Below are 20096 nucleotides of genomic sequence, written 5' to 3' on the forward strand. Positions count from 1 at the left end.
CTGCAGGACCAGTGGTGTGAATGGCGATACTGGGAGGGTGGAGGGAAGGTGGGTTGGAAAGAGGGAACTGATTATAAGGATCTATACGTGACCTCCTCCCTGGGGGACAGACAACAGAAAGTGGGTGAAGGGAGACGTCGGACAGGGCAAGATATAACAAAATAATAATTTATAAATTATCAAGGGTTCATGAGGAAGGGGGGAGCAGGGAGGGAGGGGAAAATGAGGACCTAATGCCGGGGGCTCAGGTGGAGAGGAAACGTGTTGAGAATGATGAGGGCAATGAATGTACAAATGTGCTTTACACAATTGATGTGTGTATGGATTGTGATAAGAGTCGTCTGAGCCCCTAATAAAACGATTAAAATTTTTTTTAAGTTTCAGAAACCCTATGTAGGGTCACTATGAGTTGCAATCAATTCAATGGCAGTGGATTTGGTTTCTCTGTTGTTGTCTTTTGGCCACCTAAACAGTATAGCAAAATTTTCAACATTGCAAATGTTATTACTTTGATTTTCTTAACTATATGTTTTTTAAGAATCATCAATGAGAACAATACAGTTCTTACTAGGTAAATGTCATTCATTCCAGCTTTGTGTTCTAGATACATTTTTGTAGTTTGATCAACTTAACTGTCTCTTATCTTTTCACCTGCCTTGAACTAATTAATATATTCATCTTTGATAACCACACAGGAAAGTAATTGCAGTACTGCTACGATATGTCTGGCAGACTTGGTTTGACAAAGACAACCCATTCTACTGATCCTATAGCTGACAAGAATGTCATCCCCGACATGCTTTACACTTACACCTATGATATGGTTGGACGATTGGCTTGGTACACACAAAAATTTCATTGTAATGGAAAGATAAAATTGTAGAGACAATCAAAATCAAAGCTTGGAAAGATGCAAGAGTTGGTAGATACTCTAAAACTTGTATGCCTTGGAAGAGGAGTTTTAAGTTGGGGGAGGGGGAGCTGATCGTAAAAGCTAAAAACGAAACAAATTGTCCCTTCTAAGACAAACAGGTTCTACTTCTCTGAGTTAGTGCCAATTTCGGCAGGACCTGTTTTCTTCAACAGTTCTTAAAGAAATCTTCCCTAAAGTGAGTGACTTGGTGCATAATAAGGCCTGCTCTTTGTCTGAAGCTTTTGGAACAATGGCTACACTTATAAGGCTTCTCTCCTGTGTGAATTCTCAAGTGAATAACAAGGCTTGGCCTCTGTCTAAAGCTTTTCCCACAGTAATTGCATTTAAAAGGTCTCTCTTCCGTGTGAGTTCTCTGGTGCAGAGTAAGAGCAGTCAGTCGAATAAAACTTTTCCCACAACTGTGGCATCTGTGAGGTTTTTCACCAGAATGAGTTTTCAGATGTCTTTTAAGACTAGATCCGTGACAAAAACTTTTCCCACACTCCAGGCATTTGTAGGTTTCTTCTTCAGAATGGGTTCTCTCGTGCCCTATAAGGTGCGATCGTCGAGTGAATCGCTTTTTACACACAGTGCATTCATAGGGCCTCTCCCCAGTGTGAAGCCGTTGATGCCTATAAAGGTCGGAACTCCGAAGGAAACTTTTCCCACATTCAGGACACTTGTGAGGTTCTTCTCCAGAGTGAATTCTCTGGTGCCCGGTCAGTTGTGACTTCCGAGCAAAACATTTCCCGCACTGAGAACATCGGTGAGGTTTCTCGCCTGGATTCTTTTTCTTATGGGGTCTAGGGGCAACAGGTTCTTCCAGATTGGCACTCTCAGGTTGCTCTCCTGTAGCGTTGTTCTGAGGATTTACAAGCTTGGCTAAATCTGTCTGTAGCTCCTCGGGAGGTGGTTCCCATGGATTTTCTAGCGGTTCATAGTCTTTTTGCAAAATGGGACCGTGTAGAGCGTTTCCCTCTAATGTCACAACAAATGGGTACATATTCTCCATCTTACTCTGCTTTGAAGACTCTTCTTCATTTTCTCTCTCAATATCAAAACCTGAGAAAACAAACAGAAATTCCATCTAGCATAAGGTGACCAGACGTCCCGCTTTTGGCGGGACAGTCACGACTTTTAATATTTTTTCCCATGGCCCGTGGCGTTTTTAAAAAGTCCCGATTTTTGGGAAGAATGCACGACAAGCTAGGGTATACGGTTTTCGGCTGCCATGTGGCTATTTGGCCAGGATATGAGTTTTATCAATGGTGTCCCACTCTACCAATGTTACAATCTGGTCACCTTAATTATCACCATGTTCTAAGGAAAATAGGAAAGGAAGAAGAGTTATATGGAACTACTAGTTGGAAGACTTTCCCCGGATGGAAGCCTTGGTCTTCCATAATAGTCACTGGACAATTACTTACCTAACTTGGGATCAAGTAATTGTTTCATTTCTTTGGAGTCTTGTAATTCCTTCACCCATGACTCTTCTCTGTGCTCCAATGGCAAGTTCAGGTCAAGCTTTAGTATTGGATATCCTGGTCACAAGAAAGATAGGAAGCAGGAGTTAGGCTCATCGAAGGTTTTTACAGAGTTTAAGCTGCTCGATTTCTTGCTCAAACAGGCTCTTGATATCTATTCCCTTCTCAATTGGGATTAGTTCCTCCAGAGCCCCACAGTGTTTCCTTGTTGCTTGAAATGAGAAAACCTAACCAAAATGAGAGGGAGATCCTTCTGTATTCAATTCAAGGTGGTCCTCTAACCTGAATGACTAAATTCTGTGCTAAAATCAATGCATGAGTTTAGTTCCACATTGTTTTCGATAACAGAATTAGTTCAGTTAGGGCCAAAATTGGATGTGAATCTATCTAAAATTTGGCATACCGAAATTGAGAAGCATTTTGTTACTAAGTACCAAATGAGGCGAGCAAAAGTTCCCTGCAACCAGAACGATTTCAGCGAAGAGATTTTCAAATACAAATGAAAACTGAATTAGGTTGACAACCTGCCAAACAGTCTTTAGATGTTCTTTTCCCCTGGAAATTTGAAAGGGGCTTATCTTGACCTTCACCCAAATAATTCGCAGTGTTTCTGTCCATCTAAAGACAGCAAAGAACATCTGCTCCCACTCACTCTGCCCTGGTGACCTGCTAGCCCTCTCCTCGCTGCACTGACAGCAGTTACAGCGGGAATCGGCCTTTCACACCTTTCCTCTGCTTTCTCCTGCCTGGCTAAGTGTGCCAGTCGACAGTAACACGTAGTTTGGAAAATGCCAATTTATATGTCAGGAAGGAGAGAAACGTCCAGCATGCCAGTGTGAGCAGCTCTGAAGTGAACCAGGGGGAACTGCTTTTTTTTTTTTTTTTTCAAAAAACAACAACACTTTTGAAGTCCTTTGAAAATGGTCCTAAGGACATACAATGGAAGAAACATCCATTTGAGGAAAGCTACTGAGATGTTGTACTAACTGCAAAAGGATGAAATCATTGAGTCCAGATTTTTCTCTTTCTCACTCAGCCAGATTAGAAGCTCCTACCCAGAGTTGTACAGTCAAGGGAAGAAAGACTCTTTCTTCTTCCCAGAAGAGGCAGGATGTTCTTACTGCTTATCTTGGCCCCAGCTACTGTTGCAATTGTTGGGGACTGCCGAGGTAGCTCTGACTCACAGTGACCTTGTGTGTGGTAGAATGAAACATTGCCTAATCCTAACCCATCCTCACAGTAATGTGTTTGAGCCCACTGGCGCAGCCATTGTGTCATCTTTTTCGAGTGTGTTCTTCTTGTTTGCGTTTCCTAGCATGATGTCTGTCTCCAAGGAGCTACCTGTTTTTGTTAGGTGTTATCGACTCGGTTTGCAAGCCATAGCGGCCCTATGTATAACAGAAGGAAACACCACCTGGTCCCGCACCATCCTCACCATTGCTTTTATGTTGGAGCCCATGGTTTCAGCCACCGTGTCTACTCATTCCCTGAGGGCCTTCCGCTTTTGCATCACCCTGCAACTTTACCAGACAGGATGTCTTTCTCCAGGGACTGGTCTCTCCTGACCACATGTCCAAAGCATGCAAGACAAAGTCTTGCCATCCTTGTCTCTAAGGAGCACTCTGGCCGTACTTCTTTCAAGACAGGCTGGTTTGTCATGTGAGCAGTCTTTCTAGCTACCCGTTACTGAGCTTAAATGCTAGGCAAATATTACCAAGAGGCAGGGGCTGTTTTTCACCCAGCATCCAGCAGTGGGATGAAGGCCCAATCTGAAAAACAGTGGTTCCATACCAGGCAAGGAAAGCCAAGAAGACTTTGGGCTACTGTCCCCTCCCCTCTAGCTAGCACTTAGTTGCTAAAGCAGCAGTGAAAATAGTTCTGGTGCTCCCACCTTCAGCTGCAGTTATGACCCAGAGATTTTGCCGGGGGGATTAGCAGACCATAAAGCAGGTAACTGGTAATTCTCTTCTCCGTCCAATTGGATTAATTTTTAACAGCGCACGGAGATGTCCAAGACTAAGGGGCCCCTTAAAAGGAGTGGAGGTCATCCTGAAAGCAATGGTAGATAGACTGGAGACATAAGCTCCACAGTCGGAGGTTGGGTTATAGGGGGAGACCCAGAGAGACAACTGGGATGAGCACTCTTGAGGTCAAAACAAATCTCTGAACTGGCCCTTGATTAGTATCCTTTCTTCTTCCCACAACCCTTCTGTAAGGGGGTGTGCAATTGCTTACAGATGGGAGGGGGAGGAACAAATGAGGAGCTGATACCAAGGGCTCAAGTAGAAAGAAAATGCTTTGAAAATGATGATGGCAACATATGTACAAATGTACCTGACATAATGGATGTATGTATGGAGTGTGATAAGAGTTATAAGAGCCCCCAATAAAATGATTTAAAAAAAAAAGGAAAAAGGGAAAAGGGGCAACCATAAAAAAAGAGAACTATCCTTTCGAAGGAAACTGAATTTCATTGGGTTAGTCTGTATAGAAAGTAATGCTGTGGGCATTGTTGGAATCATGGAAACCATCAGGTGACAGTGGAGCTTAACAGCTGGATCTGGTCCCTTGCAAGAGAGGAAGGAGCCCTGGCAAAATCATGGTCCACCTCCAAGTGGCTGTGGACATACCCAAGATACAATATCAGAAGGTAAAGTCTACAGAAGGGGAAACCTATCACTAAAAGCTTCCAGTCACTAAACAAGCAGCAAATAATAATGACATGGCCCAGGGGCAAGCACACTGTTACCACAACGTTTAGTGTCCAACAAAAAAGAGACATGGATGTGATCAGGAAAATGTCATCCACACAGTGGGGGGCAGGAGGGAGAAGCAGCCAACAGAAATAGGTTATGAGAACAACCTGATTAAAAGACAAAGTTTTCCAAAAAGCTACTAAAAATGTGCTAAAGAACGGCAGGAAACCATGATCGAAAAAGGTAAAGGAACAAATGAATGCAAAGTCACATCAGAGAATATCCATAGCGAAATTAAAAATTATAATAAAGAACCAAAAGGAAGTTCTGGAGTGGAATAAATGAAATGGGGGATAGTGGGGGGAAAATCATTAAGTAGCTTACCCAAACCAAGCCAAGCTCACTGCCATTGCATAGATTCTAACCCACAGTGACCCCATAGGACCGGATAGAACTGCGCTTATGGGTTTCCAAGACTGTAGCTCTATGTGAGTAGAAAACGTCGTCTTTCTCCCAAGGAGCTGCTGGTGGTTGCAAACTGCTGGCGGGCGATTAGCAGACCCAGTTGTAACCACTATATGTCACCAGGGCTCCTTGAGCAGCACAACAGTAAGTCTCAATTGCCAGAAGACAGAATTAATGAATGTGAAGATAGATTTTTTTCTCTTTAATTGAAGATAAATTTATGGGGATTATACAATCAGAAGAAATGAAAAAAGACAAAGAATAGAGCCTTAGAGAAATGTGGGACACCATTAAGTGCAGCATTTGATTCAAGGGCAGTAAGACTAGTACTAACTAGTAATAACAGAAGCAGGAGCAGAAAGAAGCATTAGAATAAATAATAGCAGAAAATGTTAATCATATAGGATGTCTTTTGCTCAGAATATAATCAAGAACAAGGGTCGGAAAACTTTTCAGAGGGAAGAGTCCATCCTGTCCCTCACAATTTGTAAGTTATTTGAGAGCCATAAATATATTTTAAAACGAAATCACCGCAATCTGAATAATATCCGTTAAATGAAACGATGATTGTTTTCTGTTCATTTCCAATTTTATTTCAGAGTCACATGGCCGTACTGCAAGGGCCACAAATGGCTCCTGAGACACAGTTTGCAGACCCTATCTCTAGAATATTAGCTTCCCAGTTATGATAATGTAATGCCTATGATATTAAACATATCTTGTGGTTATAGCCATGAAATCTATCATAGGCATACTCAGTTTGACCCAACTGAAGAAATTTTGTGGAAAGTAAAAGATTAGTAGGGGCAGTGAAGAATGGGGATGTGTGGGAGTTTTAAAATATGCCCTCCAATATTTTGATAGCCGTCCCTTCAAAAGGTAGAGCGTGTATGTCTCCTCCCCTTAAGGATGGCTTGGGCTCAGTGACCCTGCTACGGAATAGAGTGGAAATGCTGGTTTGTGACTAGGATCATCAAGAGCATTCATTACAGGAGAAGCCTGCTACCCACAACATGAGGACACACAGATGGAAAAGACCACTTGATGGGGGACTGAGGCCTCCTGGGGGGTGCGAATGGTTCCCACACTCAGCTGCTAACTAAAAGGTCGACCGTTTGAGTCCACCCAGAGGCACCGCGGAAAAAAGATGTAACACGCTACTTCTGGTAAACTAGCCATTCAAAATCCTCTGGAACACAGGTCTAGTCTGACACATACAGGGAGACTCAACAACTGGTCCCAGCATCCAGGTGGTGAGTCATCTTGAAAGTGCAGCCTCCAGCCCCAGTCAAGCCTTCAGATGGCCTACAGCCCCTGGTGACATCTTGAAAACAACCACAAGAGGGATTGAGTCAGAAATACCCAAGTCCTGAGCTCGAAAATAATAAACATTCATTAAACTGCTGCATTGTGAGGGTAATTGGTCAGAGAGTAAGAGATACCTGAAACAGAGGGAAAAGCAGGTTAACAAAGGTGCTTCAGCGATGAATGTTCCCCCCACCCCATGCCCAAGGAATGCCTTTATTCTAGCTCCCTTATCAAATACTCTGTCAGAGGGGCTCCACTGTATCAAGAGCTATTATCATTATTACTATTGTAGGGGTGGGAGGACTGAAAATTGGCTTTTACCGTATATTAGTTCATAGAGCAAGGAAATCTGAAGTCATTGAAGTTCTACAAATCTTCTGACGCTTTGCAGATTGCATTTGTTTATTCTATATTTTGCTTTAAATGAATCATTTCTCATATCCTTTATTTTGGTTTAAGGAGCCCTGGTGACACAGTGGGTTCTGTATTGGGCAGCTGACCAAAAGGTCGGCAGTTGGAAACCACCAGCCACTCCATGGGAGAAAGATGAAGCTTTCTGCTGTCACAAAGCTTTACAGACCCAGAAACTATAGGGAAACAGTTCTACCCTGTCCTGTAGGGTCAATATGCGTCAGAATTGACTCAATGGCAGTGAGTTTCATTTTGTTTGGGTTTAAAAAAATATTTTAGTAAATACTTTTATTGGGACTCTTACATCTCTTATCACAATCCATACATCCATCCAGTGTGTCAAGCACCTTTGTACATATGCCGCCATCATCATTTTCAAAGCATTCTCTTCCCACTTGAGCCCCTGATATCAGCTCATTTCTTCCCCCTCCCTCCCCCGTTTGCCCTCCCTCAGGAACCCTTGATAAGTTAAATTATTATTTTCATATCTTACACCATCCGCCGTCTCCCCTCACCCACTTTTCCATTGTTCGTCCCCCTGAGAGGGGGTTCTAGGTTGATGCTTGTGATCGATTCCCCTTTTTGCTCCCCCCACCTTCCCTAATCCTCCTGGTATCTCTACTCTCCTTGTTGGCCCTGAAGGGTTTATCTATCCTGGATTCCCTGTGCTGCGGGTTCTTGTCTGTAGCAGTGTGCATGCTCTGGTCTAATCTGATTTGTAAGGTTGTTCCCCCCCCCTTGTGTTTTGGTTTAACTTTTTATTTCTCGTGACCTTTGGCCTTTTGGGTATGACGCTCTTGTGAAACCTAATCAATTGAAATTAAAAACGCCTAGAGTTGATAACTGACAATGGTTCCAATGTGGGTGTTCTAAGTTTGAACCCCACATTTTCAAAATAAAAGTGTGATAGATTTTATGTTCTTAGGTCCAGCAGTTCCTGATTCTGCTTGCAAACATTCTAATATGATTGCCTACCTCCAACATCTGGAAATGTCTGGCTTGGGTTCAAATGAAGATTTTTGTTATGCTTATGTCTTTCTTGGCTCCCTTTCCCTTGCAGAAATGAAATTCTCCACAGTTTGCATCATACTCATTTCAGCTCCTTCTCGATGGCCGTTCTTTTAACTAAGAAACATTCATTGTATATTATTCATGTTTTATAGGCTTTCTGTTCTACTAGCAAACCGTACAAACACACCAATAGTTTCCCTTCATTGCTGACACTTCTATTACCTGACTTAGAAAGACTGCATCGCCTGATGTTTACAAGACTGTGATTTTAGCTTGTTGTCTTTAGGGAAGAAGGACCACGATCATCTTACTTTAACAAGACCTGGATTTCTGATTTCTCTTTTAAGGTTATTTTGTTCGTTTCACACAGTACAGCCTCTCATATGACAGAAGTGACCCTGAACTTCCTCTACTCAGTCTTGTTTTGATTCTCTCCATTGGCTCCTTGTACACAGACAGGCACCTGACACATCAAAGGTTTCCACAAATGATTGTTAGAATGGTTCATACATTTTCAGTTCACCACATTGACTGATTAATGCCTTATTAAACAAAATTAGCTTAGACTTCTGGCTAATCCGTGGATATAAGCTTCCTTTAAATATGTACTAATAGGCATTTTGCGAAATGCAAAAGCAATTTTCATCTGAGTGGTTGTTTTCTGATGAATAGATATGAAAAGGCTTCAAAAGGGTTGTGAAGAAAAATGCCATTATCTTTTAACTCCATTTTACCACAACCTTTTGGAAGTCCCCTCACATGCGTTATATGTGTGTGCGCATGCGCGCACATGTTCATTTCATATACCCAACAATGTACTGTTCTGTGATAAAATAACTGCTTTGAATAAAATACATTCCATATTTTAATATACATAAAATGAAATCTAGTTTTTTCCTCGCTGTTTAAAATTTTCCCCCTTTTTTCTGCCAGCATTCGGTGTTCTCCCCTCAGTTTATAAAAGGATTTGCTTCAGATAATATACCTGTGTTTTCATCTTTTTTTTTTAAAGAGCAAAAATGTAATCTTTAAAAGAATAACTCTTGCATTTTTCAAAGCAAATGGTGATGTGAAAAGGATACTTTTCCCTTCTCCAATTTATATTTTTTATTTGTTTAATGAATTCATCTTATGTAGCCCTTATTAAATGCATTGAATTTCCATGTGCTCTGGTGGCAAAGTGGTTTGGGCTGCTAACCTCAAAGTCAGCAGTTTTAAACAACCAGCTGCTCCACGGGAGAAAGACCAGGTTTTCTACTCCCATAAAAAGCTACAGTCCCAGAAACTCACAGGGGCAGTTCTGCCCTGTCCTATAGGGTCACTATGAGTCGCCCTTGATTCAATGGCAGTAAGTTTGGTTTGGCTGGGTATGCAGAGGCCAAGCCTCTCTCTCCAGGTGGAATGAGGTCTTTACCCTAAAAGGTGAGATGATTCCCTTTACTCCAGTGAGCCAGGCACTAGGAGAGGGAGATGGCTCTCACACTGGAAGCCAGAGGGATGGGAAAGCAAGTATCAGAGCCTGAAGGTGCTTGGCATCAACAGGAAATACAGCCACTATAAGGTGACCAGATTTTAACATTGGTAAAGCGGGACAAAAGCGGGACACCATTGATAAAACTCATATCCTGGCTGGCGAAATAGCCACATGGCAGCCGAAAACCGTATACCCTAGTTTGTCGTGCATTCTTTCTAAAAATTGGGATTTTCTTAAAACGCCACAGGCCATGGGAAAAATTGTTAAAAATTGGGACTGTCCCACCAAAAGCAGGACGTCTGGTCACCTTACACTACTATCAAGTGGCTTGGATGGCACTGGGAAGCAAGAACCCAAATCATGTACCTGAAAAGTTGTACAGATCATTGAACTCACGTATAATGATCTTGTCTGGCATGCCATCTCCCAGGGTCTGCCCATGGGCCCTTGTGCTTTCTGCTGCTGTACAATCCTTGGAAGTTCAGGACTAGCCATGAGACTTCAATCACCTTTGAGTTGCAAATTGCTACCTTGAGTCCTGATCTCTCTCCTGAGCTCTCTTCCACACGGGCCATTTCTATTGGGAGACCCATAAGCACCTCAACTCCACACGCTCCAATCTAAACTCACCTTAACCCACTAAATCGCCTCCTCTGTGTACTCTGTCGTGTGCCAGTGGATAATATACCATCCACCCAGTTCATGAGACAGGAAGTTGGACACTGTCCCAAATCCTTTTTCTTCCTTATGCAACACCTACCATCTACCACCAAGTCCTATAATTTCTACATGCGAAATTTATTTTGAAATGGCCAGAGGGGGTGTCAATTCCATCATCACCAACATGACCCTAGTTTAGAAAATGATCCCTCTTCTGTGAAAGACTCCTGCTCAAAGGGAAGGAAAATGCAGACGACACATCTAAATGATCATGGACTCTGGACTCTCTGGAGCCACGGAGGCTGGATGAACTCCTGAAAGAATTGCAATGTAAGGATTACACGGGGAACTTAGGGAATAATCAGTTGATGTTAATGGGGGCAGAACCATTCGGAAAAGGACATGGGTGAGAACAGCTTACAAAAGTTCAAGAAGGCAATCAATGCCAATGAAGTAAGCATGTAGAAACTGGTGAATTGGTGTATGATCTGTATATATTCTCAACAACAGTAACACACACACACACACACACACAATAAAACAAAAACCCTAACAGAAGCCTCTTGCCTTACCTGGCTCAGGAAAGCGCGGACACTCCCCAACACCACCATAGTTCAGATTCTGTGGCTCTACCTGTGGGACCCACGCCTCTGCCACTGTGACCTCCTGGGAAGGTCCTGGGATGTGGACCTCAGGTGACTCCACATGGAGGTTTGGTGGCAGGTGTGCTGTTCCCACTGGTGCTAATTCTTCCAAGCACATCTCTTGCCTCCCGACCTGGAGGAGATGACAGGACCCATCACTCTAACGTCCAGAACAGCACTGTCCAGTTGAAACATAACACCAGTCACATGGCACTTTACATTTTCTAGGCCAGATGAAAATGATGGAAAGAAATAGCAAAGCTCAGGCTCAGTAGCATGTTTACTGATCTCAGAAAGTCCTGAGTGTCATGAATTCAACAGGTAATCAGTGTAAGTTCTAAAGGAGGCATCTTACACACTTTTTTACACATAAGTACTTTGGGTTCTGCTCCACAGTTCACCCTTACCCATATGTTGGTGTGGACTGGCCACATCTCAAGCGAGAAAGAGTCACATCCCACTAGCGGCCATAGTATCTGTTAAACAAATCTGACCCATACAAAGCTAATGTCTCATTGAATTATCAAAATCTGGAAGAGAGAGAGAGGTGGTGAACCCCAAAGCCTTCCTATCCTAGCACAGCAGAACACTCTGGAAGACGCCTCCCCATTGGGGCAGGAGACCTATGCTGGAGCACACAGCTACTGCACAGCCCCACTGAGGCATGTACTGCTGGGCCCCTGCTGCCCACCTAGCAGACCTGCCTGCTTCCCCCAGATGTCCTGGACTGGCCTCAGCTCAAACCCTGCCCAGGCAGAGGTTTCACAGAGGGGCTCTCGGCAGAGGACAGTGCCAGTCCCAGCCCTCCAAGGCAGGTTGTATGGGGTGGCAGCTGGTAGCTGCTGGAATCTTCCGTGAAGGCACAGTTGAGGATGATGTTCTTAAGGCAGAACTGTGCCACGTCCCAAACAACTTTAAGCGGTTGCCCTGAGACATCCACAGAGATAAGAAGAAGCTGTCTGGTATTAAGGAACCCTGGTGGCGGGCTGGTTATGCACTGGGCTGCTAACTGCCAGGTCAGCAGTTTAACACCACCAGTGGACCAGATCAACAGGATCCTTGTGAGTCACCACCATAGCCAGAGTAATGAGTCTGCTGGGGTGTGTGTGTGTGTGGTCTGTTACCACATAACTTGAATTTTCTAGGACTGTACTACCGTGAAACTCAAAGGAGGGATACCTTACCATTTTTGCTCAGACAGCTACAGGGGGCTGTCTGGGAAATCGCATGGCCAACAGCAGCGCTCTTTGAGCTCTACCAGCCTGGATGTCCGGTTGTCCCTTTCACAATGATTCTAGGCAGAGAGGAGGCCGTCCGAGGACGCCCCCAGCCCTTAAGGCACAGACAGGCCCCAAAGGTATATACTGAAAGACAGCTTGATGGTGGTGGTGGTAGCTGTCAGGTCAGTTCCCTCTCACAGAGACACCAGCGGTATATACTAAGCTGGTGAGTTTCTTTTAACTCTTGCTTTAGATTCCAGATAGACTCTACTTGAATCTGTGGTTGTGGAGATTTTTTTTTCTAGAAAGGACCAGAAATGAAATATTTTCATCTTTGTGGCTACATTTGACATGTCAAATGATCTCTAACACTTAAGTAGCTCCTCTAAAGAGGTAAAACTCACAGCTGTACAGAAGTAGGCCTTGAACTAGGTTTGCAACCAGGGCCATGGACTATTTTATTGATGTTCAGTTGATGTATGCATATGTTACATTGTCTCTAAAATTCACTTCAGCAGCGTCAAGGAGATATTGCCAAATAATTGTGTTAAGACTGAGTTTGGTTCTGAGTTCAGCAGAAGAAAAGGTGAATAGGACTTAGGGGCGCAGGGGAAAGTAGAGGAGGACAAGCTGAAGAATACCATAAAGACTAAATATCTGGGCTAGTCCCAGTAACTGCCTGAGTGACTTCTTTTGGTCGAATGACAGGGACTCCCCTGCTTGTCGCTTGTTCTCACCTGCTGCTCTGGTATCTCAAGTTCTCTCTGTAAGTCTTCTATCAGAGCCACAACTCTTTCTCTATTCTCTGGGCAGTGTTCTCTCACCCAGGTCTCTATCTCCGTGGGCAGAATAGTTAAAAACTGCTCCAACACAAGCAGCTCCAAGATTTGTTCTTTAGAACGCATCTTTGGCTTCAACCACTGACAGCAAAGCTCCCAGAGTTTGTTGAAAGCTTCATGAGGCCCGGCCGCTTCTTGGTATTGGAATTGCCTGAAGCGCTGACGGAAGACTTCACAGTCAGTATCATACTCTTCAAGCATGAAGCCCTGATTCAAGGAGGCCTGGATTGCACAGCCCAGGGCCACAGCCATCGCTCCCTTCCGGCAGCTTACAACTTAGCTGGGACCTGAAGTCTGAGATTCCAATGTGTGTCTCTAATAGTCGGGTGTCACCTACAGCTGAGGATAGGAAAAATATAAGAAAGTAGAAACAGCGGTGGTTACACGAGGGCATACTTACTTCGACAGCCTTTAAATCCCGTAACTTACTTTGGTTTTTCTCTCTGTGACTTAGCAAATTAAACGTTATTTCTTGTTCCCAGCACAGTTCCAATCATTGGTCTGCAAGTAGCACTCCACAGGGTGTTTCAGGAAATCTGGATCCATTTTCCCCTTACCTTACTTTGCATCAAAGCCCTAAAGCAGCAGTTCTTAAACTGTTTGGTGGTTTTGAGAATCAGATGCAAGGTGCTGACCCACTTCCTATAAAAATACACATACACAGCCACTTCGATGCACACCATTCAACGTCAAAAGGTTTACACCGTCTCCAAACCCACCCGTCCATGGGCCTTCTAGAACTGTGCTCTCTATTCTGGTAGGCACTAACTCCAAGTGGCTCCGCTTCCATTGATGAAGATAAAGAATGTTGGTCTTTGACCACACTAGCCACATTGCAAGGGCTCAACATCCTCAGGATTGGATAGCTCCATGCTCAAATTCCACAGACTGCCCATTAAGAACTCCCGGCTCTTAAGGAACCAGTATACACCTGTGGCCCTTTAACTTTATTTCCAGTCAAACACCAATTGTACTGTTTTTGTTTTTGAACATAGGGAGATCTCATGCTAACAATATTTTCGAGTCATCTGAAATGTCCCCCTAGGTTTAAGTTCCTCTTAATAAATCTTTAATCAGAGAGACCATAGGTAGAGCCATGCTTTGGAAAGGGCAGCAAATCCCCAATCCCTCTTCCTGTCATCTTGAGGAACGTGCAGCTCTGCAAACCTTCCCACACCAGCCCCTCCTCTCGCAATAACCTTCCTAGTGTACGGCAATAAGGCAGGCCATCAGGAACCTGCTCTACACACATTTATTGAGCTCGTACTATGTGCCAGGCATGGATCCAAGCAGTCTGCATCTGCGAGCTCTTTTCTTATCTCCTGGCATTAGGAGGGGTTTACTCTCAAAAGCCAGGTGAAAGACTGCCGTTTGAGGCTTGGCAGCCCCAAGGAGCTTGTCCAGAAAATCCGAGTGAATGCCAGGGAAAACTAGTCATGGGGCTAGGACTTATAATTCCCCAGAAATGAAAATGTCTAAAAGCATCGCAATGTTCAGAGGGGGATCTGAGGTCATAGAGGTGGTCACACCTATATGTCGAAACAAGCCCTTGTGCTGAGTCTTTCGTGCTGTGACAGCACTGTCTTGGTTCGTGGAGTGCAACAAGTGCGAGAAAACCAAAAGTAACCCCCACAACTCAGGATTCTCTTCTTAGCTCCCCCGCCAACCCCGACATGCTACTCCCACTTCACCCATTACCATGAAGAGGGCCTGAACGGTAGCAACAGTGACATCCCGGTTCTAGTTACCTGTTACCTGCTAGCTGCACGGCCTTGAGCAAGTGACTTAGCTGACACCTAGTGCAGTGGGCTGTAACAAGAGAACAATAGCAGCGTGGACTGACACTGCCTCCCTTCTTGTTTGCTTGGATTTGGGTTTTACATCGTATAGTAGCGATGTTCTACATACAATATTATTTGCAGATGTTATTATTCTCAGATGTTCACTCACATTATTCAGTGATATGATTTAAAAAGATACTGACAATAAACAGCAGTGACAATGAACACTCTTTCTTTTTTAAAAAAGCGATATTTGACTTACAGCAGAACCAATTTACAACGTAGTCGTCAGACTAGAACCCCTTTGGAAGTCATGGTCCACCTGTACTTCAGAGCATCTGCTCTCCAGCTGCAACAGCAGGGAAGCGAACAGCCCGAGTGGGTGGCACCGAGTAAGGATATCGCTGTCACCTGAGGACATCTGGGAATGGTGCCAACAGGGGCTGTGGGCACACCAGTTAGCAGCTGGACCTCACAGTTGGGCAGCCTTCCCCTGACTGACCCAAGTCCATGACCACATCCACCAGGGGATGGACTATTGCAAGGCTACTGCCATAGGTCCCTCCAAATGGAAGGTCCTCCTGCGGGACTGCGGGATTCTGTCTCCCTGTCCCAGTCAAGCTCCTGGCCCCACAGGAGCAAAGAAGAAAGCTGTGTGTGCAAGGGGGATCACTTGAGGCACATCCAGAGGGACGCCTCCCAGAAAAGTTGAAACTCTGGTTTAGGAGCGGACTTCGATGGGTGGCATGGTCCCGCGTGCTCCTCAGTGGCCGCTTGCCTCTGCGAGGGGCGCCACCCACCCTGCAGGGGATTGAGAAAGGCCTGACCAGGGGGGCTGGGAGCGGCGGCCAGGATCCGGCCAGATAGGGGCTAGTCGCCCGCCGCTGCTCCCCACTGTTCCCGCCACCCCGGCCAGGGCTGGAGGCGGCCACTTCTCGAGGCCGGACGCGGCTGGCGGAGAGAGCCCTGCCAGCCCGAGCCCGCGTCCCCGCCCGCGCCCAGGGGACGGCCACGCCCTCCGTGCAGCTCCGGGACTCACCGACTCAGCACCCACGGCTCACCCACGGTCGCCGCAACTGCCTAGGGCGCAGGCGCAGAGCGGAGCTGCGGACTACATTGCCCAATGGGCTCCGCGCCACCGCCGAGGCCACGTGGGTATGAGAGAGGTGGGGTTGAAACGCCGACCTCACTCAACAAGATCTGGAGCGGCTTAGGGATAGACCGGCCTTTCTGGTCCCAAGGCCTCCAAAGCCCCAGGGGTGGGAGGGGCGGGGCGGCCAGGAAAGCTGTCTTAACTCCAATTGCCATTGGCTTGATTCATAGCGACCCTGCAGGACTGAGATCTATCTGCCCCTGGTGGGTTTCCCAGACTGTCAAATGGTTACAGGAGCAGAAAGCCTCCTCTTTCTCCCATGGAGCCACTGGTGGGTTCTAATAATTCATAGCCCTCTTCTCCAGCAAGGCTCCTGTGGAGCGGTTGGGGTCTCCTTTAAATCTGTTAGCTGCAAACTTCTAGTGCAGTGGTCCTCAACCTTCCTAATGCGGAGACCCTTTCATACAGTTCCTCATGTTGTGGTGACCCTCCAATCATAAAATTATTTTTGTTGCTACTTCATCACTGTCATTTTGCTACTGTGATGAATCGTCATGTAAAATATCTGATAGGCAGCACGTATTTTCATTGTGACAAACTGGACATAATTAAAGCATACTGATTAATCACAAAACAATATGTCGTTATAGGTTGAAATATTTGTTTCTAATGACAAATAAATGACATTTTGTCTCGAAGCATGGTGTAGCATGGGTAACAGTCTTCAGTACGGCTACTCTTCTGTGGGTGTATCTGCATGTGAGCGGACCCGCCTGGAGACTGATAGAGGAGCAGAGTCTTGGTTCCTAAGGCCATTGTAAATATATGTTTTCCGATGGTCTTAGGCAACCCCTGAAAAAGGGATGTTCAACCCCCAAAGGGGTCGTGACCCCCAGGTTGAGAACCATTATTCTATGGGGAGAATTTCTTTTTTCCCTCCAAGTTTTATTGGCATATAATTCAGATATACAATTCCATAGTCCAATCACATCTAGAGTTGTACAATCATCACCACAATTAGTTTTAGAACATTTTCTTCTTTTTTCATTCTTCATGGAGAGAGTTTCTTTGGGGAGTTTGTTCCCAATTCAGAATTTTGCCCCCTGCCCCTATGCCAACACCACCACCACCATCACCACCACACTACTACACTGAAGTACTGAGTTTTCTGGGAACTTGGAACTTCACATTTATAAGACCTGAAATTTGACCTAGTGATCTCGCTCACTCCTTTTTGACCAGTCTTCCAAACCTGGAGCCCCTCAGGCTTGGGGATTTGCTTGATGGTGACCCTCTCTTGACCGGTCTGTGAATGCACTTGCTACCTTCATGATTTGCGGGGATTCTGGAGTGGGATCTGATGGAATGGGTGCTAGATGTGATGGTATCATTTGGGAGAGGCAGTCCAAGCAGGCCCAGTTGGCCAGTATATGCCACATTGGCACACTGGACTTCAGTCATGAGGCCAAGACCGAGGAGAGATGGCAAGTGAAGACCTGTCTCAGGGAGGTCCGGTGGAAAACAGGAAAGGGGCAGTCACTGCCAAATCCTGGACAAAGGCCAGGAGAGTGGAACCAGCTGCTCCCGGGTGTTGTTGTACTCCTTGCCAGAGGTTTGGGGGTCTAGCTGACATTTCAAGCTGGAGCCCTGGGAGCTAGATGATGGAGTGGAACTCGAGGGCTCAGGAGCAGGTAGTGAAACCACAGACATGCCTACACCTAGAGCCAGGAGTTCCCCTACGTGACCCTGCCTGGCCCAGAGGCCTATCACCTGCACTTCACACAGGTGTGTTTTCAAAAGGTCCTAGGGAGCTGTCATCCTGTTCCAGGCCATTTGTCACGGTGGAAAAGCCTGAGCCGGGTGCAGAAGCTGCAGCTTGACTACGGGGAGGATGCAGCAACCCATTTGGAGGCTGCAGAGAGAATTTGGGAGGCTGAAGGAACAGGTACAAACAAATAGCAGGGTTTCTAAAACCTGGGGGCTTGGAACCCAGGACTGCAACATTAGGCTGCCCTGTTCCCTCATTCCAGGAGTCCTGGTGGCGCAGTGCTGACAATGCTCTCCTGTTAACCAGAAGGTGGAGGACTGGAGCCCACCAGCCACTGTGCATGAGAAAGACATGACAGCCTCCTTCAGAAAGATTTAGAGACTTCAGCGATCGTGTCGGGAAGGTGAGCACCACGGAATGCCAGGTTATTAGAACAAAGTGTTCTTGCGTTGAGGGAGCACTTGAGTAAAGGCCCAATGTCCACCTGCTACCTTGATACTTAACATACAAATATATGTACATAGATCTATTTCCTATCATAATATATAGATATGGTTACATATGTACATGCCTGTATTTAGACCTCTATAAATGACTTTTGCCTCCTACTTCTTTCCTCTTTCCTTTACCTTCTTCTTGTCCCACCATCATGTTCAGTCTTTATTCGGATTTCAGTAATTCCTCTCGGTTACATTGCCCTTGATCTAGCCCCACCAGGCATCCTATATCCTCCTCGCCATTGATTTTAGATCATTTGTTCCCTTGTCCCTGAGTCTGTCACCCCCTACTTCCTTTCCCCCGACTCTCCTCTCCAATGTCCCCCTGGAACCGTTGTTTTCTCCTCCGGCGTGTTTATCCCGCCTATCTTATCTATATCGACATGCAGAGACAATAATAAACACAAAAACAAGGAAGAGCAAAACAAAGCAACAAAAAAAGACAAAATGGGTGCATAGCAAATGTGGTGAAGAAAGCTGACGGTGCCCAGCTATCAAAGGTGTCTGGGGTCTTAAAAGCTTGAAGATAAACAAGCAGCCATCTAGCTGAGAAGCAACAAAGTCCACATGGGAGGAGCACACCAGCCTGTGTGATCACGAGGTATCGATGGGATCAGGTATCAGGCATCAAAGACTCAGAACAAAAAATCATATCAATGTGAATGAGGGGGAGTGCGGAGTGGAGACCCAACGTCCTTCTGTACACAATTGGATGTCCCCTCACAGAAGGATCGCAGGGGATTTGACGAGCCAGTCAGAGTGTAGTGTAGCACTGATGAAACATACAACTTTTCTCTAGTTCTTTAATGCTTTCTCCCCCTGCCCCCACTATCATGATCCCAATTCTACCTTACAAATCTGGCTAGACCAGAGCATGTACAGGGATACAGATAAGAGCTGGAAACACAAGGAATCCAGGACTGATAAATCCCTCAGGACCAATAATGATAGTAGAGATAACAGGAGGGTGGGGGGAAGGTGGATGGAGAAAAGGAGAACTGATCACAATGATCTACATATAACCTGCTCCTTGGGGTACAGACAACAGAGAAGTGGGTGAAGGGAGACATCTGTCAGTACATTAAAAAATAATAATTTATAAATTATCAAGGGTTCATGAGGGAGGGAGGGTGGGGGAGGGAGGGGGAGAAATGAGGAGCTGATACCAAGGACTCAAGTAGGAAGAAAATGTTTTGAAAACGATGATGGCAACAAATGTACAAATGTGCTTGACACAATGGATGGATGCATGGATTGTGATAAGAGCTGTATGAGCCCCCAATAAAATGATTTTTAAAAAAAGAAACAACAGCAATAAAAAAGATTTAGAGACCCTGTGGGGCAGCTCTACTCTGTCCTACAGGGCTATTAAGAGTGGGAATCAACTTGAAGATAGTGGGTGAGGGTTCCCCAGTAAGAATTTCTTGACTACCCAGTGCCTTTGTGTGTGTGATAAAAAATATGTAACAAGGCATTTGACATCTCAGTCCTTTGTAAGTGTACAATTGAGTGACATTATAGTCAACAAGCTATGTCACCACCACCACTCTTTCCAAATGTTTTCATCATCCTTAACAAACTCAGAAATACCTCACCATCCTCCTGGCCTCCCACCAGCTCCTGATGACCACAAATCAACGTTGGCCTGTATGCATTTGCCTAGTCTAGGTATTTCATATAAATGGATCATCTAAAATTGTCCTGTGTCTGACTTACTTACCCAGCACAAAGTTTACAACATTCATTCATGTCATAGCACTTATCAGAAATTTGCTTCTCTTTATGATTGGAGGCGATTCCATTGTGTTTATCCATTCATTTGTTGATGGACA

At 45.2% G+C, this 20096-nt stretch overlaps 1 protein-coding gene across 1 annotated transcript; it reads right to left on the minus strand.

Annotated features, from left to right (window-relative positions):
* Nucleotides 1-414: 414 nt before the first annotated feature.
* ZNF449 (zinc finger protein 449) lies at nt 415-13440 on the minus strand. Its single transcript, XM_004713398.2, has 4 exons — nt 13024-13440; nt 10995-11199; nt 2341-2454; nt 415-1975 (listed from the first exon to the last, which is right to left on the minus strand). Exons 1-4 carry the CDS (start codon nt 13375-13377, stop codon nt 1080-1082), a joined length of 1569 nt encoding a protein of 522 aa, XP_004713455.1. The 5' UTR covers nt 13378-13440; the 3' UTR covers nt 415-1079.
* Between the last annotated feature and the right edge of the window lie 6656 nt (nt 13441-20096).

Source organism: Echinops telfairi, unplaced genomic scaffold (assembly GCF_000313985.2).
Source record: "Echinops telfairi isolate 266 unplaced genomic scaffold, ASM31398v2 ScPeMD7_20;HRSCAF=75, whole genome shotgun sequence".
NCBI classification, from domain to species: Eukaryota; Metazoa; Chordata; class Mammalia; order Afrosoricida; family Tenrecidae; genus Echinops; species Echinops telfairi.

Bases quoted from the DNA above. Each gene is read 5' to 3' on its own strand.
- ZNF449 (XM_004713398.2), bottom strand. From the start codon at position 13,377: ATGGCTGTGGCCCTGGGCTGTGCAATCCAGGCCTCCTTGAATCAGGGC. The intron at 11,200-13,023 runs GTGAGAACAAGC...CATCTCCTCCAG, and splicing joins TTGAGATACCAGAGCAGCAG to GTCGGGAGGCAAGAGATGTG. The intron at 1,976-2,340 runs GTAAGTAATTGT...TTGTTTTCTCAG, and splicing joins ATTACTTGATCCCAAGTTAG to GTTTTGATATTGAGAGAGAA.